This window comes from Melanaphis sacchari, unplaced genomic scaffold (assembly GCF_002803265.2).
Source record: "Melanaphis sacchari strain LSU unplaced genomic scaffold, SCAv2.0 Contig131_pilon_pilon, whole genome shotgun sequence".
Taxonomy (NCBI): Eukaryota; Metazoa; Arthropoda; class Insecta; order Hemiptera; family Aphididae; genus Melanaphis; species Melanaphis sacchari.
The window spans coordinates 154,541-181,071 of record NW_020270541.1 but is presented as its reverse complement, the minus strand read 5'-3'; the positions used below and the strand labels follow the sequence as shown (position 1 = coordinate 181,071).

General features: G+C 27.9%; 1 protein-coding gene across 8 annotated transcripts in view; it reads right to left on the bottom strand.

The window, feature by feature from the left end:
* Positions 1-256: 256 nt before the first annotated feature.
* Positions 257-26,531, bottom strand: part of LOC112591330 (trehalase) — a 95,992-nt gene continuing 69,717 nt past the window's right edge. For 4 of the 8 annotated variants that reach the window (XM_025335105.1, XM_025335107.1, XM_025335108.1 and 1 more), the window contains 6 exons: positions 25,002-25,566; positions 17,909-18,691; positions 17,540-17,673; positions 13,942-14,495; positions 13,255-13,529; positions 257-550 (listed from right to left, as the gene is read on the bottom strand). In XM_025335105.1, the coding sequence (XP_025190890.1) occupies positions 445-550; positions 13,255-13,529; positions 13,942-14,495; positions 17,540-17,673; positions 17,909-18,691; positions 25,002-25,129 (1,980 nt within the window). In that variant the 5' untranslated portion in view covers positions 25,130-25,566 and the 3' untranslated portion in view covers positions 257-444. Of the gene's footprint in view, positions 551-6,813; positions 7,531-12,390; positions 12,660-13,249; positions 13,530-13,941; positions 14,496-17,539; positions 17,674-17,908; positions 18,692-25,001; positions 25,567-25,718; positions 26,379-26,531 lie in introns of those variants that run through there. The other 4 variants (XM_025335110.1, XM_025335104.1, XM_025335111.1 and 1 more) reach the window with 4 other exon arrangements.

The window sequence follows — 26,531 nt, the reverse complement described above, 5'->3', positions numbered from 1 at the left end:
TTAATAGTCCTACTGCTACTATACTAATAATAATAATAATAATAAATAAAGAATAATAAATTACTAATGATAATATTAATACTAATAATAATATAACAACAACATCAAAAATACGTCGGTCGGACACCAAATACTACGGCGTACTATTAACGTATTATGTAGTTGTATTATAATACACAACATCATCGCATCCTGCATTACAAGTAGTAAGTGATTTTTGCATCATTTTGCACACAGGATGTGTGGTTTTTTAGGGGGGGGGGGTGATAAGGAGGATAGAAGCGATATGGATACGCCTTGTATGGGGTTGACAGAGGACAAGGGATGATAATATTATAATATTAGTATATGGTGACGCGCGGACGTCGGACGACTACGTCGAAGAGCGAATGTAATGAATCGACGAAGAACGGACGACGGAGGTGTACAAAGTCGTCAGCATTTCTAGTCGCTCGTTAGGTCTTTGAGCTCTGTGTAGCCGCCGCACATTTTCTTGCACAGGGCTCGATCGGACACGTAAAGCTGGTACCGCTTTTTATACACGGCAAATCTGAAAGATATAGAGAAAAAACAAATTATCTATCGATAATAATATTATTATACACTTTAAGATTATTGTTATTTTACACATATTGTACGTATCTATTAATTATTATTATTATTATTATGGCTATTGTTCGTGCACCGTACAGTAGATTTATCACAACGGTCGGCCAGCCAGCGATTGTCGTTGCTTGATTGATTGTCCATGGAGGTTTTATCAAACGAATGGATTTAATTTTGAGTTTTGACCTTTTGTACAGTTATCGTCGAGTACTGAGCAATTTTTTTTAAACATAATTTATTATTTCACAAATTTTTCGATAATTTTTTGTTTAAAAATTGACTAAGTTTACACTTAATAATACTTTTAGTATCGATTATTTAATAAAATGTTGTTTTAAATTTTAATAATAAGAAATTTAGTTTACTCGATGAGTGGAGTAGACGAGATGAATAGAGCGCCGCAATGTCACGATATAAGTACTATTATCCGTTTTCACTAACAGCTATTTTTTTCGATATTTTTACAGCGTATGCACTATTCATACATAAAATGCTAAAAAAAAAAAATAAACTCACAAGTAGATAAAAGTGATAAAACCTTTATCGACACTCGCTGGCCGTGGAAACGTATAATCAAACTATATAGTCACCATCATAAAATGGTCAGGATATATTATATATTATATAATATGGCTCGGGTATTTTTTACTATCGAAACGTTGTAACTAATGGTATTCTATATGTATGCGAGGACGCGTATAATATTATTATGGTTGATATTAAAAAATATTGTTATTGGTCCTATCGATCCCGATCCTTGTAGAATGTCACCCATAATTTAGATTTTAAGCAGGATTTTCTGAATTTTCCGATGATAATTAAGGTTAAAAAATGATTAGAAACATACATTTTGGCAAGTATAACGATATATAAAATAATTGGAAGCTTAAACACCAATTAAATGCATGGATGACGAACGCTGTTCTGTTTTGAAACCAATAGTATAATGGCGCAATAGAGAGAGCTTTATGTATATAATACAATGTATATTTAACAAATCGAATCGACTGGAGCGAATGCCATAATAAAGTTCGTTATTTTGTCTCTTTCTCTCTCCGGTTATTTCGAAAAGAAACACGTTTGTGAAAAGATGGATAGTATTGTTTAAAAGTTTCTAGAACGAAGATTTTTTTTCGATATCACTCGAAAAAAATTCCTCTTGATCAATCGCGTTATGTACGTTTCTCTCAGAATAATGATTTATACATTAAAGTCATTAAAATCGTTTGAGTTCGAAAAATCAATTAGCAAGAATGCGAGAATACGTGAAATGTACAGACATAAAAATCTCGACGTAGCGATCATCATGTTTAGATACGTTTGTATCTGTATTAAATTCTGTTAAATAGGACGTACCTACTTCCTTGATCTCGTATACGCACGACGATACGTTGTTAATTGTACAGTTTTACAATTAATACAGTTTTTCCACTGTTATTGGAATGCACCAATCAAATTTTTTACTTTAAATTGGGCATACGTCCTCGCGCGGGTTGGATAGATCAGTGGCGCTATATACTTAAAGCTATAGGAAGTAATTGTTGTTCTACAAGTTGTTAATGAACGGCTATGATCGGCGTCGGCTAGTTGATCATTATAACGTTGTTTGACCTACCCTCCTTTACACAGCTGGTCACAGAGTAATAGCTGTAATCTTGTATTTGAATTCGCGGACTGGATAAAACGCTTAGGGTTTATTATTCGCAGAAGACAAAATCAGCCGTACCGAATCACGCCTACGTAACAATTTAACGTCTATGACATTATGATTGTAAAAACGATTCATCTATTGGACGAAAAAGATCATTTCCCGTTGTTCGCTATTATCGTATTGTTTGTCAACTAAAATATCGTCAGTTTATAACAATGAGAATGTTTTCGAATTTAATCGCCATTTATTAATACGCGTTATTCTTTATTGATGATCGATTGATCGCAATTGGCTAAAGAGATGATGAATAATAAACGAGTATACACAGAAAATATAATTGGGAGTCACGGTGCAGTGAAGTGATTTTTATTATCATCAATTTGTCAAACGATATTATGCGAAATGTTGCAGCGCCACCGATCGTAATTTCATTAAATAGTAACCATATTATTATAAAATAAATACCAATATTATATATAAGCAAGGTACGTAAAAATATTAACAAACTATTAAATAATATTAAAAAAATGAATTATTATTATATTACCTGTAGATGATGTCGATAATGTATGTGTGCGTGTGTGAACAGCGAATGATTTAAGCCTGAATTACGCGAAACAGCAACGGTGCTTGCCCACCAACAACTAAGCATGCACAAAACTAGGTAGGAATATATTATAACTAATAGGAGGTAGGTGTAGGAGGTATTGTTATTTTTGTACGCAATCTATTACACTATACGCAGTAAGTACACACGACTGAATGCGTTTGCAGCTATAGTAGGTATATAATATTATGTTCTCGGGGTCGAAATGCTAATATTATAGTATTATGATATCAAATTACTTCTACTTAGGTAAACGTAACACGGTGATTAATAATGCAAAACACATGGTCAAAATTGAATATGATGTTAATCTTCGTTGATGTCGACATTGGTAGATATAGCAATAAATATGCGGGGCTGTGAATTTGCATGATTATTTTTCTGTAGCTACTTGGTAAAAGAAGGAATTGAGTTCAATAAAAATATGTTGTACGTAATCAAAATTATATTTTTTTACATAGCCTCATTGATAAAAAAAATTAAGTAATTTTTATTATTTGTATAATTAAATAAATGCTTTTTTATTCATTAATATTTTTAAATTTTGTTTAAAATAAACTAATTTTGCCCTTTTTATTTTTCATATAGTTAATACGCATAATTGGTATTATCAAGATATTTATTTGATAAGTTTTTGGGGTATGCTTGTAGTCAAAACTTTTTTAGTGCATTTGATTCACAGCCCTGTATATAACAATGCTCGGTAATACGTGTTCACGTATATGCGTGCACATGAATAAATTCAAAGATTTCATAATAATATTAATTTTGAATTTATATATGTAGTCATAAACGTTAACGTATAAATGTATACCTACGTATAAACACCGTATGTAATATTTTGATTTTGGATATGAGTCAGATGAAAAAAAATAAATAAATGTACAAAATAAATAATAATGTTATACGTATATGTACATACATATATTATTATATATGATACAATAAAAATTATTTGGTAAACGTCACTGTGAGACTACAAACAAATGCCCGACAACGCGTCCGTGGGATTGGCATAAACACACAATATTATGATAATATTATACATTATTACAGGCGACGTCCCATTCGTACGATTGTCGGACCAAACTACGCTATAAATTATGAATATGCATTGGTATTAATATAGGTAATATAATATATTATATACTATTATGTTACGGGTGAAAATGAAAAAAAACACACAACAAACTTTACTAGAAAAAAAATGTTAACGGTAATATAATAATAATAAAAAAAAAATACGATGAGACGTACGGTTGGTTCGGTAGCTGGTTGTTAGCCGTTAGTTATAGTATATTACAATAATAACAATAATAATACACCACACATACGATATACGTAATATTATACGTACGGATGTAACTATAATGGTAAATGACGTATAGGATTATTACATGTAAATATTGTTCGGATTTTAATATTACAATTATAATATAAATATAACGATTGTAATGTAATGCCCGCGCGCAATGCACATGGGTATAAGTAATTAATAATGTGCAATATGAAAAAGGGGAAGGTAGCCGAACCAACGTGATCACATCGCGTTTTGTACAACAATTTTTAAATAAATAAGTTTATCCATTCTCTAATAAATCATAGCTACTAAATTAAATTATTTAATCATAATGAATAATGATAGTAGCGAAATAATAATAGTAATAATAATAAAAATAATAATAGTAATAATAATTATCATACAGGTATCGTTAAGAAAAAAGAGAGAAAAATCAATCAAAAGCCAACTCTTACAAATGCTAATCAAAACGTTATAAAATACAGGCTTTTGACAAAGTTTAATAGTATTAATAACAACTAACGGATTAGATTAAATAGGTACACTTTTAAAAGACGATTAATGAACATGTTTAGCATAAAATTATTGAAAACAAAACTAAATATATGTATATAAGCCTATAACAGTGCAAATAAAACAATATAATATGTATATATGGATAATGTATAATATAATACATATATACATACAATTTTGATGCATATAATATTATAATTAAATTTAAAAGTAAAAATGGTAACAAAGCAAGCAGGTACAAATCGGTGCATAAAATGTTTACTGTTTCTTTTTTCTCTTTTATAAATAAAAAAAAATCTTATAATATGTATAAATATGATAAAATTAATTATTGAATAATTGCACATGATTTAATTTCCACTAATCGGTTTACGTTTTGATCGGCAAGATAAATCATATGGTCAAATGTACAAAACAATATTTATGTCATGGTAGGTATTACTTTGTTTTTGAATTACCGACTAGTCACACACATATACACATTTATTATGTATAAATACGTGTGCTGTACTCAGTATGAGTGTATTATGTATAAAATATATATAAGTGTGAGTTGTAAAAAATAATAATATTTGTAATGAATATCAACTGTGACGAAAAATTTGAATTGAATTAAATTATATTGAATAAATATATTATTTAGTACTATTAGATAAAAATATTTAGTAGTAAAATTTATGAAATTTCAATGTCAAATATAAAAACGATTTAAAATTAAACATTATGATAACTAGAATTAAGCGAAAGGAGAGGGTTTTTTTATGGTCAAGCTGCTTTCTACAATCATGGATCGTTCTTGTTGCACGTTTCTACAGGTGTGTGTATATAGTTTGTATATGTGAGTGTGAGGTGAACATAAAACAACTACCACTAAGGTGGCATTATGAAATCAGTATGTCTGTTATAAGAAATTAAATTAACTTTTTTTCCTACTAATAAAGTCCGAAATTTTAGATTATTTTTCTCTTTCAACATCGCTGTACTCGAATTTTAAACAATTTCTTTCTCCCCTCTCTCTATTTCGTAAAGGTGAGTGTTGGAAATTATATGTCTTACCATACTCACATTATGCATACAGGTTTATTGGGTGATTGTTAAGATATACACTTAACGGAGTAATCGTGCCAGTACTGTTTTAATGTTCTTATAAATGACTGGCGATTGACTAGATTCGATTGCAGCGCGAAAGTAAAAAATAACCCATGAAACTACACAATATTTTTTATATAATAATATTTGTATTTATTGTGTGTAATATAAATAAATGTTTATGTATGTTAACAACAGAGTTAAAATATTAATGACGATGTATTTGTTAATATTATTGTGTTAAAGTTACTAGGATTCTACTGTATAGGAACTACTTGGAAGCGGTATAATTATTTCGAATAAAACCATTATTTGCACTAGAGCTGTAATGTTAAAAACAAAACAAAATAATTACATAACAATAAAAATTAACTTGAGCCAACTACTTCGATAGTCTTACACAGCACCATTGTTTTAATAAATATTATATCGTTCACGTGAAAATCAAGAAACAGACACCTATATTATAATTTATAATATTATATATTATGGAATGTGTGAAAATGTTACAATGGCATTGACTTAAGCTTATTATGAGTTTATAATTATTTATCGTAATTGAAATAATTATGAATTTATCATTTAAATATATATATATATATATATATATATATATTGTCATGAAATAATTATGTGGTCTTCTATGACATTTATTGTGTAATTAATACGGTCTTATAGCACGCATAGTAATATATTTTTATATACAAATGAAGAAGCTTATTTTATTTTAAGCTTTATTAATATTATCATTCAGTTTATACTAATTTTAATTTATGCCAAGTATAAAATAGAAATTAAATAAATAAATAATAAAATATCCCTAGTTATACATTCAAATAATATAACTTACTAAAGAGTAATAATTAAAAATATAGGTATATGCGATACCACATATTATTGAAATTTAGTTATATGTCTTTCTAAATCGGGGATTAGAACGAATTTAGATAGATGTATACCTAAATATTTAATATATTATTTAAAGATATATAAGGAAAATTTCATGGACACATTATTAATTAAAAAAAAAATTAAATACGATGATAAATTAAAGATAAAAAGAATAAAACATATAGACCGACTATATGAAGCATGTACACATTTTATTATCCGTTTAACTGAAATAGGCGCGTAAATTTGTTTTTTGTTTAAATCTCACTAAAACGTGTTAAATTATAATTTATAAAATCTTAACGTATTACATCACTTTGCTTTATTTTTCAATTAAAATGTCAAGCAAATATCATACTGTGCAAACAACTCTATAATTGATTTGGTTGAATTCACAGAAATACGATTGCTCAAAGGAACTTAAACTCCATTAATTAATAATAGTTAATAATTAATATATTATTATTATTATTATTATAATAAAAACACTAGTAAGTTCAGATTAAAACTTTAAAACTACTTCTGGATCTATACTATCCATTCAAAGTTGGTCTCTCCGTATGCTTGGTAATGTTTTTTTTAGATGTATATTTTATTTTATTTTTTTTGACCATATAAAACTTGCATGTGCCAATAAATTAAAGCATAACACTAACTCACATGAACAAAAAAAAAAAAAAAAAAAAACAAAACAAAAAAAAAAAAAAACAATAATTAGGCTAATGTAATAGCACAAATAAAGAAACTAATGATCAACTAAGTAAACCTCTTTGTTAAATACGTCTGACCTGATAATTAAGAGATCCTTCCGATTTTGCATAAGGGAATGTTCTTATAATAATTTAACTACATAATTTAACTTGTAAACATCTGAAACAAAAGAAATACACAAAATATCAATTAGTTGGTTTAGTTTATGAAATAACTTTCAAGTATAAATAATAATGTTTAAAAATACAAAATATATCTTTTTTATCCTTTTGTACAACAAAATACCCAATATACATGTATAAGAAAAGTCTCTATTCTCTAGTCTCTAGTATCTATTCTAAATGTATCTATTCATTTGTACTTCGAAAAAATACTTCATTTTAAAATTTATAATTTCAAGTTCATTCATTTGTTTGAATAAATTGTTCACCTAATTTTTATTTAAGTCTAAAAACTACTCGGTGGTGCTGGAGACGCTATCCTAATATAGTCATTCAGCCATATTAGGTTAACTGGGTTGATTTTAAATATAGGACATTACCATTATTTAATCTACTGATATTATAGCTAGAGTCCAATTATGTTAAAGTATATTTTTATATCTATATTGTATATCTAACTGATTAGGTATTGAGAAATTATATTTTAATTGGACCAAGTAAAATATTCACGCATCCCCATCAATAATTATATAGTTGTGATACTGCGTGGCATATAATAATCGGATCTATATGCCATGCATATATATATATATATATTTCTATATTTCATTATATTTTAATATCAATATTGTAGCCGTGTTATACAAATTGAATGAGTAATAATGGGGGTTTGATGTTAGGCATATGCAATTGCAGAAACATGCTCTATTATCATTAAACAACGACATCGTACAAATGTACAATCAAATTAAATGGCGTATAATATTATATTATATTATGTATTATGTACACCACATTATGTAGAGGTATTGGTCATACATAAGAATGCCATATCATTTAATTCGTTATTGTTTTATTAATAATGCAATGACTTATTTTTTCCCTTTCCACAATATAAATGGTATGCAAAACAATAGTTAGTAGGTATCTATCGCCTATATATATAAAATAAACAATACTTAATGAAAATATAAATTCAATTGCACAATGTAAAAAAGTTCGATCTAGATATATTGTAGGCAAACCGCATAGGTACAGTATTCTAGATATTTTTATATGTACTAAGTATCCGCGTTTGCAATCAGATTTACTCGTTTTTCTACTATATAAATAATATATGTTATTAATTTATTATTATGTACTCCTATACAGTTTACCTGTCATAGACGCTCTAAAACTTACCCAACTACATCTGAATAGTATTTTTAACCATTTCAATTAAATTAAATCTTCGAGTAAGAACTAAGCATCATTTTTTCACAAATTTAATGAATCAGACAACATTTTCGAGGTATTGACGATTTTGAGTTAATAAAGTTTTAAGTTAATCACGATTGTCATCATTTAATTTTATAATATATTGATCATAAAAATATTTTATCGACAAATATCTATACATAATTTATAAGACGCTGCAGATTTTAAAGATTTTGGATGAATGATGATAATAATGCATGATGTGGACAGATTAACGTTTTTGTATTTCTATATTCTTAGGGTATAGGCACTCGTATTGTAGGTACCTATTTATATGATACATAACATTAATGATAATGAATAGTTAATGCAACTTTTGATAGAGCTATTTTTTTTTCGTTTCAAAATATAAGTTTTTTAAATAAGTAAACTTATATTATTTTTTGCTTATTGAAATTTTATAACGGTAGGTATGTGAAATTAGTTAATTTTACTATAGTATAAAATATGTGTGGGTGATAACAAACAGAAAACGTATACATTTTAATATGGAATACTTCAAAATTAAAATCATAATTTTCGAATGATTTTATTTTGTTTTGAATATATTATACATATATATATATATATATTTGTAATCTGTGATAAACGTTTGTAGAAAAAAAAAAATTAATTTTAGTCAAATATCATAAATGGAACCTAATCTTATAATATTAATAATTTTTTATTTAAAGCATAACGATAGAAAACATATTTATTTACGATCAATGAATATTTTTTTTAAATAATATATACTGTAAAAAACGTGTTTTATCAGTATTTCTATTGTTGTATTTATTATGGATATTTATCTATGAACTAATAAAAATTTTCCTTAAGAGGTAAAATGTATTTTCAAGAGTTAATTTTTGGTGTAATTCGGCCCCATACACGCAAATATTTATTGTCATGTTAATTTAAACAAAATATAGATCTATATGTATAACATATAAAGGTATGAAATATTAGATACTTGTTGATTTTATATTGTCGCGGAAACATTGCGAAATCACAAAAATCATGGACATGTAAAACTTAGCTACACTGACGAGACCTGCTAAGTAGGTACTCGGTGTTACGCGGCTGCGGTGAGAAAACGTCTCAAGACAATAATAATATTATAGTTTTTTACATTGCACGTGCTTATTTCGATACCACACTATCTTATGGTCGTATATTATAGACACGTTCTAATCGCGGTATATACGCAACGAAATATTTGTAGGTACCTACCTATTGGTGTAGCAGTTAGTGTCATAAAGCGCGTCTGAAATATTGTTCGTTTATGATTATTATTATTATTATTATTTATTATGTTTATTTAAACGTCATACGATTTACAGTAGCAACTAATTTTATATTAAGACCAATAGAATGTTATACTTACATGTGTAGTTCCATGAATATTTCTTACGAACAAATATTATGGAAAATGTACGTTCAACAGAATCAATTTTGTGAGATTATAGCCTTTAATATTTAAGTGAATTAAACTTTAAAATAAAATTATTAGAGCTTTAGCATGAATAGGGACTAAACAATTGTGAATCTAAACGATAATAAGGTGATGCGTTTCAACAAATTTACGCACAATTTTATAGTTACCCCTTTTATTATTACTATTTTATAACTTATAATCCTACCTAAATATTATAGCCAAAATATATAGTAATATCTAATCTACAGTAACTTGGTGCAACTGTATAAAAACTTTTTGCTAAAACAAAATTATAATATTTAATTGCACATAATGGTAGTAATTTACATATTTTACAAGCTTTATTGATTGGTTTTGAAATGACCAATATGTCACAGTAGGTCTGTAATATATATTGATATATCTATTAATTTATGTCGAAATGTTCAACGTATTTGTTAATTGTGTTAAACAGCCAATGTATTTGATTTAGTATGACTAAATTAATACATACATTGGACATTTCGAAATTAATTGATAAAAGTAATATGACCATAATGCATCATTACTATGCCAATGTCTTTAATATTGGCTGTTTTAAAATAATTAATATCATAAAATATTTATAAAATTGGTTAAATAATCTCAAATTTGTCTAAATTAATGTCATATCGGTATAAATTGATAACTAACAAAGATATATAAAATTCACTACATTATAAAAAAAAGAATTTGAAAAAAAATTATATTATTTTTTAATAATTTGGTAAAACATATTAATAATTAAGTCCATTAGTATTGAGAGGAAACAATACAATGAAATAGTGATACTCCGGGACCAACTCATGACCAGAGCGCATGTAGGGTTCGAACATTGAGTGTAAGGCTCATCTTAACTGGGTGACAACAATTTTTGAGTATTATTTTACCCTCGAACTTATGATAGCTATATTTTAAAAGCTAACTAATAGCACACGGTTTTATTCCTTTTATTCCTATTTTGTACGTATTCAAATTGCATTCAAAATACTGGGTTCAAAATCATCCATTTATTGTTTGTTATTCAATTCATATAAAACATGCCAATAATTATTTGTATAAACTAGTTTAAAAAAAATAAATGTCTTCGATAGCTGATGTATAATATAATACGCACGAACAGTAAGTATTACAGCTGTCAATTGTAAAAAGATATTGTATTGTTTGTCACGAAATGAATTAGTAATCGCTATCGGAGAAAAACTACCAACTATGTAGAAAAAGAAAAACCATTGTGATTGCGTATAAAACCACTTCATAATCATTATTATAGTTGCAATGTCTATGTATAATTATTGTAAATTATAATATGCTGATGAAATAATATTCCGTAAAATATTTAAATTATATCGATGACATTTGACACGCAAAGTATACTTTATCTGGTGAACGAACACATTTACTATGATATAATAATAATATAAATTAAAATAATCATTAATTTTAATTATTTCGCTAGCGGACCCACGCATTATATTATATATTATATAGTATACGTACATATTCGTTGTATGAAAACTGCCTACATGATAATTGTTTTATGATAAATGAAGACTATACACTATTATCGTACATACCTACTTAAAATAGAATTAAAATATTTTTTCGATATAACCTCTCTAAGACAACATTTTTTTATAGTTGAATTCAAATTTTTAAGCAAAAATGTAATCATTTATTTTCACATTAATGAATAGCTTGCCGTTGAACTTTTTTTTTCTATTATTGATTCGTTCTAAAGCATTGAACTTATACCATTTATCAATAATTTTATAGAAAAAATGCTTTTAATTTTCAAAAATTATAGACAAATACAATTTTAATATATTAAGTATCATCTATAGTAAAAAATTTAAATGTTAAAAATTAATAACAAACAAATCAAAAAAAAAAAAAAACTTATACACTCTCGTTTTCATTCTCTATACCCATACACACAATTTAGTATTGAATGACTAATTCACACACTAATTCACACTATTAATGATTTTCATTAATTCTGTAATTAGATCATAGATGTATGCAGACTTTATTCGCAGGGTATGCTAGTATTTCATATTAATTATGAAATCTAGTTAATATATTTTGATTTTGTCTCGACACCCAATATTTTTATTAGAAAAAAAAAATACAAAATATTTCAGCACTAATACTAAGATATTATGAGTGTATGAACTATCTTAGTTTATGATTCTGATCAAAATCTTACAACTAAAAACTATGATTATAATAACTCTACAAGAGATGCTTTGGTATATTCTAAATCCCCCCTGCGCACGCCTAAGTATTAGATATGCACTGTACTATAAAAAAAATGTTTCATAACCAATGTTAGCAGCACATTTATTATTTCAGTTGAAAATTCTATCAGACAGACAAAACAAAGCCCAAGTTCTTGAAATCTATTCCCAGCGAACGAAGAAACCATTTTGCCCCTGAAAATTGTCATCCAACTTTAGTTGATTCATTTTATATTGTTACCAAAATGATCAAGAAAAGGTATGTTTATATGTCTTTGTCTCACAAACGTACGAAATAGACTATTTGCATTAAGTAGAACCAATTTTGTGTAGTTAGCTTCAAATTAGAGTGAAACCTATTATCAAACTTAAAGGGTAAAAATATTATATTTATTTTAACATTGGTTTTGTAGTATTTTAATTATTAAATTAATTTATTATTATTATTTTTAAATTCCAATATTTTATATATTTGTAAGTTGTTAGTAGGTACATTTGGTTTTGCTGAACATTGCAAATGTGCTATGTTGTACGTTTGTAAACAGAAACAAGCAGATATGCGGGTGTTTTCTTCAGTTATTTTTACAAATAAAAATAAAAAAAAATTAGTAAAAGTTGTTTTGTAGAACTTTGAATTGTAAAAATTATAGTGTTATTATTTATGAAACAATTTTTACATTAAGAGCGCAGCAAAAGGATTAGAGTGATGGGTTTTTTCATTAAAGATATGCTACCACTCTTTTGAGAAGTAAAAATAGATTTTAAACTTGATAAATGATACTCACCTCACCCTATGCATCCGGCCGATATCGTGGCCAGTATCGCAAGCGTAGCAGTCATGACTTGTGTCGTTGAAGATACGGTCTTGGTATTGTAGTCAGTGCTGCTTCTGCTGGCTTCCATATTGGCGCTAGTCTGCGGCGCCTCGACGAACTTGTCCGTGGCCGTCACTCTGGATCCGTACTTCTGCAGGAACTCCAGGATTATACCGTTGGTCCAGCCGAAGCCTAGTTGCACCTCGTACTCACCTCCACTACCGTGACCTCCAGGTACGGTCGCATCATACTGTTGAAATACGCGGTGAATGAGTATACATAAAAATTGATGAAAATATAATTCATTGAGCGGGCATAGATAAGTTTGTTGACTAGGTGACGTGTATTGCAAAAAAAAATTTCTATTAATACATCTCATATGAAATCCGTCCACCAGCTAAACTATTATTAATAATCGACTTGCATACCGATCAATGTGTTTTTACACCTATTTTATAGCTACTTAAAACATTTGTTTAAAATAAATATATTTTTATGATGGTTATAATTTTTGTAAATAATAATGATCAATACATTATCAAAAAGAGTTAATTACAAGTATAAAATAGTAATATAAAAATATAATAATTCTTATAGTGCATAATATTCTCCTCCACCTAATCAATTGATTTATTCCATTCAAACCACCATCTCGGACTTACCTTTTCATACATGGCGTTGGTCTCATTGTATGCCTTGTAGTTGGACCTCATCCATCGCTCAGCTATCTCGAACGCCAAGTCTTGGGCCCAGTTGTCGCCTGAGTTATCTAGTGACATGACCATTATGTACTGGAGAGGGGGCCACGCGTTTGGGTAGTCCCACTGTTCACCGGAGTGTTCCAAGGTAGTTGGTATGCCCCCCAGGTTGTTCATTATTTGTGTTTTTTCCAAGTACTTAAGCGTCCGAGACACAAAGTCATCGGTCTTCTTTGGGTCGTAACATCCTGTCCACAGTGGCGATATGTTGGTTGGGTAAAAGTAATCACGCTTGATTTCATTCAGCATGTCATAATCGAGCCATGCGCCCACCTCCTCGTGCCACAGCACCGCCGTTACTGCTTCTATCCATTTATTGGCTATGTTTTCGTACTTTAGTGCTTTGTCGGACACATTCAACTCCCTGTAGAAGTCACTCAGTATCTTGGCGTTCCAATACACTATAGCATTCAAGTCAACCGGAATAATGAACCGTGTCTTCAAGTTGGTCAGGTTTCCTGTAATAATACAATGCCATCAGTTATTGTATACAAAGTTTTTGTACGCACCCTAACCCACGACAATGTTATCCGATAAAATGCAGCTTTTTTATTTTTTACCTACTAATGTTATTTGATGTACAAGTGCACGTCTATTGTATTAACACATCTATCGATCATTGCGTTTAAACATTATTTTATTTTTTTTTATAATGTGCAAAATAGATAAAAATAATAAGTATTAAAATTAAATTATTTTATAACTAACTTGGATATTATGAAAATCATAAATTATTTTGACCGGACCTAAAGTAATATTATATTTTATTCATTGAAACATCGTACTATCAAACGTTGGGTTGAGCTATTATTAAGTTTTGATAGATAAAATTTTTCACATTGTTATGAACATGTTTTTAGCAAAAAAATAATATATGTATTGGAGATAATTTATGAAAAAATAAATAAAATAATTAACGTGATGTTGCATTTTAAGTACCTAAACGTCGTTTATGTAGTATAAAGAGTAATGTATGATCGTTATGAAAGTGCTTTAGTTTCATTTACGAGACATTAATACATGTGGTTTCACATGTGCAGTAATGGTTTAGAAACATTTACTTTATAGACCCAATTGTATTTCAATTAAAAACTTCAGACTTAAATAATGAATAAAAATATGTTGAAATCGTGGATAAAAAGAAAAAAATAATGGACATCATTTAAAGTAAAATGGTAATTATTCTAGCAATGACCTATAACATTTAGACATTATAGATTTAAATGTCTTAGTAATTTTAGTGAATTAACGATAATTCTCAATTTGTGTTCTCAACTTAAATGTAGTTCTGTATTGAGCAATACTTTTAACAGTTTTAACTTTGTTTAAGCTTACAAGACAATCCTAAAAGAATAGTTATTTTATTATCGCAGTACAAATAAATTAGATGTAATATGTTTACATGCCTACGTTAATAAAAATAATGCAACCACCAAGCGTAAATCTAGTCCTGATTTAATTGTTGACTAACAATACAAGCTTTAATTGAAGATATATACAGAGAAGCCTATTTCAAGGTCGTGATAATTTATAAACTTTATTAATTTTATTATGATGCGCACATTTAAAACAAATATTTTCTATTAATTTTTATTTAAAATTAGTATGTAATCTGCATCAACTCCCATTTTTTGAATACTTAAAAATTTATAGAAATTCAATTATACGTATTTTATGATATATTAATAAGTAATATTTATCAATTATACCTTATGTTTGTTTATATTGTTTTTACTCATATAGTTAATAAATTACTTAAAATATTTACATTAATTAAATACTTTGTATGTACCTAAATATTTTTATTTTACAATTTAAGTCACACTGAGTTATTAAAATCAATACCCAGAATCTAAAGTTAAAAAATATTTAACTTTATAATCATTAATATTTTTTATTAAATACGTGATATTTTATTATTTTTTGAAACACGTGATATTTTTAATTAAATTCTTGACAAATATTTTTATATCTTTAATTTTTATTTATACTTCCTTCCTATAACACGCTTTAACAAAGTAAGGAGAAAAATTTAGACATCAAGCGTTAAATGAAATATTATCTTTTTTGTGAAGACTGAAGAGTAAATATTTTGTTTAAAAATTCATAATGTTCAAGGTTTTTACTATAATTTATAATAATAACAATAATATAGTGTTCAAAGGCGTTTTGACTATTTTGTGAAAATATGCAATATATAATGTGATGTAATATACAATTACGGTTAAATAATAATAATAATAAATAATAGTATACCAAAAATACCATTGTTTTAAATAATTGGTTTTAGATTTCTATTTAAATTATCGATGCTATATTTATCTAATCATTTTGAAAGTCTCTACCTGATCATAATATATCCTATGAAAGTACTGAAATTGAAATTATAAATTGAGTAAGTATGTATTTTTAATATATAATACTTAAGTTTGTAAATATTCCGAATAAAATCGTAATATTATTTTAGTAAAATTATTATACTTATTATTATTAACTATTCCGTGACTTTTTTTTTTGTATTAACTGATTTGAATCAAATGTATATTATGTAGTAATAATTACGTAAATAATATGTTTGAGAAAACACAGATGCTCAAATTAAATTTAAAATTTTATGAAAGAATCAAGGATATAATATTAAGATTATTGAAATGTTTAACACGTTATATGGGGTTTTCATTAGTTATTCATTCAAATAATTTTATGTAAAAAAAGATATTTATATAAAGAAATAAATTACAGACGAATTTCAGAAATTTTTGGAAGTTAATTTGTTTGTTAATTGTTATTATGACTATACCATGTAAATATTTTCAAAACAAAACAAAGCAAAAAAAGGAATTTTCGAATTTAAAGCACTATTTAATAATATAGCATTTATTTTTCAAACAATAGATTTTATACTACAGGCAAATAATAATGTATTGTTATTTACTACATTTCCGGCACACGCATGTGGTATCTACACGTTGCATAGGTTCTATAGGGCAAAATATGAACAAAAATTTCCCATAGAAACCTATATACATAATAATAGAAAAAATTAAAAATTATACTACATTTAACAGTAATAAATCAATAAAAGTAAAAGTCCCTTGATATGAATCTAAATGGAGATCACGGGTCATGGTTGACCAAGTCATGATTTTATAAAAAAAATTTACTTTATAAAAAAAATTAATGATGATAAATAAATAATCAGAAAAGAAAAACCATATACATAATATAACCTTGAGCTATACAAGAAAAAATATCCGGTAGTGCTAAGTACAGATAAAGTCAGTACACTGAGCCCAAAACTATTGTTTTAAAATAAATGTATGACTTTGCGCTTTTATTTCATTGTCTTCAATATAAATTTCGTTGTTACTATTACAATAACAGTGGTATTTTTTTTTTTTACTTTTATTTAAGCAAACACGAGAAGCACAATATGCCGTGGACGATTTTAAGGCGTTATTGGAAATATAAATATTAGTTAAAATACTAGCCAGTTATTTACCTTTATTTGTTCCATTTAGAATAAACCATCTACTGGAAAAATCCCACCCAGATTCCGCAGCGGCCTTTAGCTCTGAATAGTAGTTTTCTTTATCATTATCGGTCTTAAATGTTTGTGCGCTCATGATATCTTCCCTGTAAAAATAAAAAAATTATGAAATTATAAATATTTGAAATATAGGTACTAATTCTCCAAATAAATATTTGTAATTTGTAATTATTACCACAGACAAAAATGTGAAATTATAATAAAACAAGAATTATTCCTCTTTGTTAGTATTTGAACAAAAATAATTTGTTACCTTAATTAATATTTTTAAAAACATAAATTCAATTTGATTTAACTTCTATACAATTCAAAACTAAATACCTGTACGATTCGGGCCTGGGTCCTGTTGACGAATCTTTATATCTGGCCAATGTGTATACTTTTCCGTCTTTTTCTATGTCTACTGTATGATTTAACATCCAATAGCTAAATTCTTTTTCCAGTATATCTACATTTTCTTTAAGGAATATCGTGTCATTTGTAGCTTCGATGTAACTCTTCATCATTGGCACTAGCATAGGGGGTTGAGACCGCATAGCATAATAAACTCTACCGCCGTTTGGAATATGACCATAGGTGTTAATAATCGATAAAAAGTTGCTAAGCATTCCTTTGACTGTAGTATACATCTCAGATAGTAATAGACCTCTAATGATCCAGTACGAATCCCAGTAGTAAAATTCACGAAAACGGCCACCGGGTACAATTACCGGATATGGGACATAGATTATTGAGTAATGGTCGGGATGTAAACGTACATCATCTTTGATTTTTTTACCGAGAAGTTTCCATAACAAGTGTAAACCTCTAGCCCATTCCTGGAAGTTTGGGTCCTTAATATCGCCAATAAATTTGGGCTCTGGCTTCCAATCAGAAGGATCCCAAATTTCGAATTCACTACCTTCCTTCTCGAAAGTATCATTGAGGAAAATCTCCAATTCTAATTTTGATGGCCTTTGTCCTGTCTTTTTCATCATTTCCAAGAAAATGTTCATGGTTTCATTAGGCGAATATTTCATTTTCATGTCAACAAACGTTTTCGAATCTGGGAATATGCTAGACATTTGAATCGCATGCAGCAATGGACCATAACAGTAAATATTACTGAAATAAAAACATAATAATTATATACAAAAAATTAAATTAAAATATTTTTAATTTATCTACTAGCTTAATATTCATTATATCTTAATAATATTCACTCTTACTAAATTTAAATGATCTTTTTTAAACCATTTCTATTTTTATTTATTTAAAACATAAGTAATTTTTGAAGATAATCCTTTTTAAAGTTAGATTTTAAAGGTAGCTACCAATCATAAATTATAAATACAAGGACGTGTGTCATTGAAAGTATCGTCACACTTTTTAATTTAGTACGATTTCGACAACTGAAAAATGCATAAAAATGTGTAAAACGTCCTTGTGTAAAAGTAAGGAGAATTATTAAGGTACCTAATTAACTGAAACCACGTAAAATAAAGTATACTTTATCAATAAAGTACTACATTTAATTAATAAAACGGTTAAAATATTATTCAGCAAACAAAATAATAACTCGATAAATTATTATTTATTCTACGTATATACTATCGAATAAATAAATAGTTTGTTTATTTACCTAAAATTAATAACTTATTTAATTTGTGTACATTTATTTCGTTAAATGAATAATATTTTTCTAACTATGATTTAACTCAATGAGTTTAAAACTCAAAGTATAGACGTGTGTAATATAGAAATAGTTTTATTTTAATACATTGTTCATTATTGCTATACAATATTTTAATTATTTTTTCTGAAAGCTTGAAGTTAAAAACAATCAAGTTTATTACTTTTCATTTCTTGATGTTTTGATGTACGAAATAATGCATTAAAAATAATATAGGAATACATTAATAGTAACAGTTATCCGGCATTCCATACATTTATTTATACATTTATAGTATGAAAGTTTAGGTCAAGTGGATAAATAGTTCATAACTCGATATCATTAAACTTAAATATTTTTAGTTAAATATTCAATATTATAATTTAGAATAAAATAAGAGATACCAAGTAAAACTAATAGTTATATAAGTATACATTTTGTTGTATTTAAATTACTACATACTATATTTATAGATAATGAATAGTTATTTTACTTTGTCTACGAAATAACGTTAAAATTTAAATAAGTGCTAACAATTTTTCAATAAATAAATATTCAATAGGTATTAAATACTATAAAAACAATGCATTAATCTGTAAAGTGAGTGTTCGTAGTAAAAAAAAAAAAATATTCAAATAATTTATGTAATTAAAGTACAAACGATAAAAGCATAAAGTTTTGCTAACTTCGAGGTAAAAGAAGCTCGACAATTATTATTATTAGAATCTACCATATAATCAAAATATTCAAAATCATATAATTAAAAAATTTGATATATAGAAATACTTCATAACGCAATATTTAAATGGATAATTAAATAATAGATAAATCATATAATCAGATGCATAATTTTGTTTTAAACAATAATTTAATAATTTTTTTATGAAATAAAAAAAATCATGTGTAAAATAATATTTATCTATTAACACTATTTAATTTTTAAGTAATTTTTTTTTTTTAATATTTGTAATTTAAGTGCATAAAAATAAAAAGAACCTAATAAAGTTGTGATACACAAATCTGTGTTAAAGGCTACAACTAATAACTAGAGGTGCAATCAGGCAATGATTTCAATTCGATTTAAAGCAAAAAATCTGTACCTACTACCTTGAAAAACATATTTAATAAATTGCATTATATTATGTAGGTAAAAATGCTCATGATTTCATTATTAAGAAAAATTAGAAGGGAAGTACGCTATAATATAAAAATAAAACAGGTATGGCCAAATAAATTAAATATTGCTGAAATGCATTAAATAGCAAGAATTATTTAACTGAATAAAAATTAAATAAAGCATTTATTAATTCAATTAAAGATGGGTAAAATTAAAAATTGAAAAAGTTGTAGTCATATTTCCAAATGCGTCATATAATAAAACCATAAATTTAAACATCGAAATGATGCAATATAGTAAAGAACAATTAGTAACTTAAAGATAGGAATAAACTATTCTAGTATTTCAATTCTAAAAACAATACTACTGTTGGATATTATAAAAAAAATGAACTCAACCATAAAAATTTTCGTTTTTTAATGATCATAATTTTAGTTAGATTTATTATTATTTTTTTTTCAGATAATAATGAAAACTAATGATCAATAATTATACAATGCGAATTAAATATTTATGTGACATTATTCTATTTTCTTAGATATAATTATGAGTTTTCAAAAACCACAAAAATTAGACACATTGTTTATTTTTCAACGTACATGTCCTAGCCATGAGTCTGGAGCGACCTTGACACGTCATCACTTTGCATTTTCACGTAAATGTTTGATGGTGGTATATTATAAAATTTTGATATCTACTGATAATTATTACAAGAAAGTCGTCTTGGAAATTGTATGGCCTTAATTTGGGTAATGATACTGTACAATGCACACGTATAATATAAGAGACAATTTATACTTTAATTAGCACCTATAATATGTCCTCCTCATTTCATACTGCTCGATCAACTGAATATGCTTTAGCGACACTCTTGTGTTGTTAAATTATACACTGTTAATAAAGTAATAATAATAATAAGAAGAAGAAGAAACCCAGCAACAGCAAATTGGCACTAGGTGTGCTATTGCATAATAATATGGTTCGTCTGTTACACGGGTTACGAGTATAGGATGTATGTAAGGTCACGTCACGCTCGCGATGGGGATGGTCATGATGCAATAATAATACATAATATTGAAGTATAAACGACTGCGAGTGTGAATGCGCATCCAATAAAGCAATTTGTGCAGTTTGAGCATTATAATGATTTTTTAGTGTTGTACCACATAGCAACTATGTATAACGTACACGTACGTTGTACATATTATGTTATATTATAATAATAGGTGCTAGCGATGCGTAGGTTACTGCATGGTATACGGCGGTGACTTAACCTACGAAATGGATTGTTTATATTATATAATTCCAAAGATATGTTTTTACCGGTTCGGAAACGTTTTAAAATGATTTTCTGTTTCTCACTATATTCCCACTAACGCGTAAACATGATAATTGAAGAACAAATAAATAAAAACGGATTTGATTGACATTGACACCGATTAGAACACTGTTGCCCGTCGACGACGATTGCGGCGGCAATCGGCCATACGTATAGGTATATACGTAACTCTGGTCTCTCTATCTTTTTCTTTCTCTCTCTCTTTTATACACACACATAGACGGAGTAATTGACGGGTTGCCAATACACAACTTACACAGCTATTTCGTTAGACGCTACCTATGTCGCGCGCGCCACAAGACGAAACACATACAGACACAGGTACGAATAATAAATAACAGTACATACGAATATAATGTGTACACACGCAATTATTATTATGTTTTTTTTTTTCATGACCTACATCCTAGGTCCGTGAAACGAAAATAACGTAAAATAACAAACGCCTGAGATTGAAAATATGTATTAAGTACTATTATATTCTGGAAGAACGCACCTCGTAGCCAACGACAAAAATTGTTATTATAACATAGACATGCAGATGGAAGTAACAATAATAATATATAATGTGTACTCATGTAAATATACTATATCAAACGATTACCGTGTGCAGATTTTAAAACAATTTGCTGGCACGCGCAGGTAAATAATACAAATAATATGGCCATAGGTACTACAGTAGAGTTTGTATTATACGATTGATAATACCTAATAATAATAATAAGCCAGTCATAAACGTAACTTATTATGATCGCTGGAACTAATAGACCGAACACTAATCAATGGAACCGATTTCGAATAATTTGACCTACACAATTCACTTTCAAATAGTACTACGCTGTGCGACTATTCACCAGCATTAAATTGAATTTAGAGAATGATGGAGAGAGAGAGAGAGAGAGAGAGAGAAAAGGTAAAAATTATTATTATCCATAAAGTCATATCATTGTATTGATAAATACCACACGTATGGATGACTGGCGTAATAACAAATATTTTGTTTTAGCTTACGCACAACTACTTCGGTTTAAGCTTTCATATTTTGTCGCGCGTCCAAGACCCCGAAATTTGAGAATTCTTATATAGAAATTGCAAAACACAAGCTGTTAAGTAAACGGTCGTTCATTATAACTTTTTTTTTTCTGGTCAGAGTTTTTGTCAATTGTCGGGATGTTCTTATTGTTGCTACTTGCTGATAATAAGCAAGTGCACATTTTGTCATCGTACAATTAATACAAAACACAAATGTACAGAATCGTGTGGTTTTTTTTCAACGTAGTGGGGCGCAGGAAGTTAAATGACATAAGATTGAGAGAAAAATCTACCAACACTAGGGTAAATCTTTGTTATGTTGCCAAAATTTTTGTGAACACGAGTATAGGAAAAAAAAGCAAAACGGTATAAATAGATGGGACCTGAAATCACGCCACAAAAATTGAACTATCTCGTAAGAGAAAAAAGTTATTTTGTCACGGAATTCTTCAATAAGCTTTTAAAAGTTTAATTTGCTCGTTACGATTAACATTCGATAATTCGATATGGATCATTAAAAAAAGTCAACCTAAGTGGAATAAAACTTTTAATATCCAAAAAAGGAATGCTCAAGTTTCAAGTGCTTCGACCTTATATAACTATTTTTTATAAAAATAATTTCTTTAAAATATTATTAGTATAAGTTTATGGTATGTCGATATACTAGATAAAAATATGATAAGATTTTTTCCTGATAAAGAGCACAGTAATTAAATAATCAAGATAATATTATATCATGTATTTATTTTTTATTAATCATATGGTCTATTGAGACATTCTCTGGTAAGACTTGGGTGGAAATACGAGTAATAAAATGTATGTTATGTAAACTGCGGCGATAATAATAATAATTTATAATATGAATAACATTAATAATGTAAAAATAGTGCGCATTGTAACTAAAAAAAAATAAAAACGTGGTACATACAATAATGGCAAAAATAGAAACTACGAGACAAAACACGAAGTAATAATTACTCTACATTTTACTGACATGAGATTAATTTTAGAGAATATTTTGTCAAGCTTCGTTTATTTTGTGATGACGTCAAGAGTAAAACGAGTTATACGTACGTGATTTGACAACAAGGAAAGCAGATTAAGTACGAATTCATCTTAATAGGTATATTATTATAACCACCAAAAAGTATTGGGAATTCTTTGAAGAAAAAAAATAATTTTAATTATCTTTTCAAAACTGTGCATATGAGTACCTATATAAAAAATACGGCCACATTGTATAAAATTCTCTGGGAACGTGTTTGCAATACGCTTATGTATAATTTTCGAGTTGAAATTTCAATGGTTAGTACACTAAAAATAAGTGACGGCTAAGATAAATATCATATACAAACCTTGAATTAATATTTTAATTCAATGCGGGAGCTGGTTCGTATCAAACAAGTTATAATGTATAGGCAAAGATCGCCTAGAAAGGAGAAGTAAAAAAAAAAAAACAACTTAAAGTTACCAGACAGGGCGTCCCGGGATGTCCCGGAGGGGGTAAACAGGCCAACTCGATGATTTTATATAAAATTCATTCGGTGAGATTGCATGGATTTTTTTATTTTTTGACCACTATTTATACTAATATAATATTATTTTTATCCTTATCAAAAAAGAAAGAAATTATGTAATAATATGACGTTTACTGGTTCTATAAGTTTATTATCATAATCTTATAATAAAAATAAGCAATGAAACGCCAGATGTATCAAAGAAGTACGGAGAAAATATATGATATGGAAATTGCATTATATAGCACTATGTAGAAAATACAATAAGATTGATAAATTTTATTGTGTTAAATTATTTTATATTCGTGCTAAATTTACGAATCTTAATGTTATTTGCGAACTATACTCATACGTATTTTTATTATTAAAAATAATGCAACCGTAAAAACTCGTGTGAATATTTTTGAATCGAGGAAAATTAAATTTAAGGACTTGGTATGTTTATCTACAAATCTATTTTCATCAATCTAGTTTAGCTACGAAATTAAGTATAGTGAGAGTAGGAGCACAAACGAGGTATGGAATTAAATAACTCGCGCAAGGAAGGCCAATCAACATTATTATCCTCCAAATTTTTATACGGCGAGTTTTCTTATTTTTAGAATATACAAATGAAACTAAGAGATAATTTATAAATCATGATTTTAAGTTAAATGTGCTAACAATATATACTAATTAAAGCAATACAATTAAATCATCTGTGCCAAATGGATGCAGTTAATGGAAGATAATAAAAATGGCATTTAGACCTATCTTACCTGTCACATGTGGGAGACGAAGCAACATGTTGATCCGCATCAGTACTCCAACATCCACACAAGGAACTGATCAGTAGTATTAAAGTTATCATAACAGAATTTGTAAGTACGCCCGCACTTTGAGGCATTTTATTAGTTGTTTTCTCAATAACTTTACGAAGCGAAATAAAAAATAAAAATAAAAACGATAAAAACGAAAACTATATGTGATCTCAATAATAATTATATTTAAAAAGAGTATTTAAATAAAAAATAATACTATCACAGATCAAGCTTATTTTCTCAGCAAAACGACGATTTGTAATTTTTATAAATTATTATTACTTATCATTATTTATTTATTTATTTTTTTTTATAATAAATTAAAATATAAATTTTTGGCCTCGATTAGTTTAGTTAGATTCTTGAAACCAACGGGGATGAAAATGTGTGTGTTTTGTCGAGAGCTTACTTCCTTGTAACAATCTTTGACGCAGCTGCTGATTTGCCACCTAACGTTCCAGTAGTGTTGACTATTGTCTTCAGTTTGCTAACGCGCCGGTGGCTCAGTGGCTGTATTCGGACCCTGGAAACAGAATGGAGAGTTTTACATCGGACGTGCGTATTAAATTTAACAAAATAAAAACATTAATGATATTATATATTATATTTGGATTAAAAAAAAAAAAGTATATTTATATATATATATATATTAAATAAAAATAATTTAAACAGTACGATTATATATATAGTCGGGATATCTTCTCTGAAGTATGATATGTTTTCGACTGTTCGTGACTTGATATGTATATAAACGAATTTAATCTATGTATACGATGAACTCATACGTAGTGTAAAAATATATGTGTCTATTTATAAATATACACATAAACGCGCGTAGGTACGTACGTATTTATTTCAAAAAAAAAAAATAAAAGAATTACAAAATTGAATACAACGAAATGACAATATTATCAAAAAAAAATTTTCGATATTATATCCGTGCGTCCGTCTGCTGCGGTCGTCCGCGACCACCGAAACGGGTTGAGAAACAACGCTCGCACACGACACGACACTTCGGAAACACGCGCAGAAATCACATACACACACACGCACACGGCGGAGAATAAAAACAAAAAAATAAAAAAACGAATAAATAATAATGATTATTACTATTATTCGATTTTCAGACACCCGCGCGCACGGGGACACACGAGATCTCGGCGGTATCGTCGTCGTCGTCGTCGTCGCAGCAATGCGCTGTAGCGTAGTGGCTAGTCGTCGTCGGCGTCGTCGTCGCCGTCGTCAACCACTCGACGACACGGTCGCAAAAAAAAAAAAAAAATAATAAAATTAATATACAATTTCGGTTGCGCGCGCTCTCGCGTGTGTGTGTGTGTGCGTGCGTTTAAGATCGTAGCGAAATTTTTTTTAATTTTTTTTTTTTTTTTATCGTATGGCAGGTGGTGACCGGTCAGTGCCGATTCTGTGGAGTGTTCAGCCAACCGAAAAAGCACACAGCAATACGTAACTGAACGAAGTAATACCGCG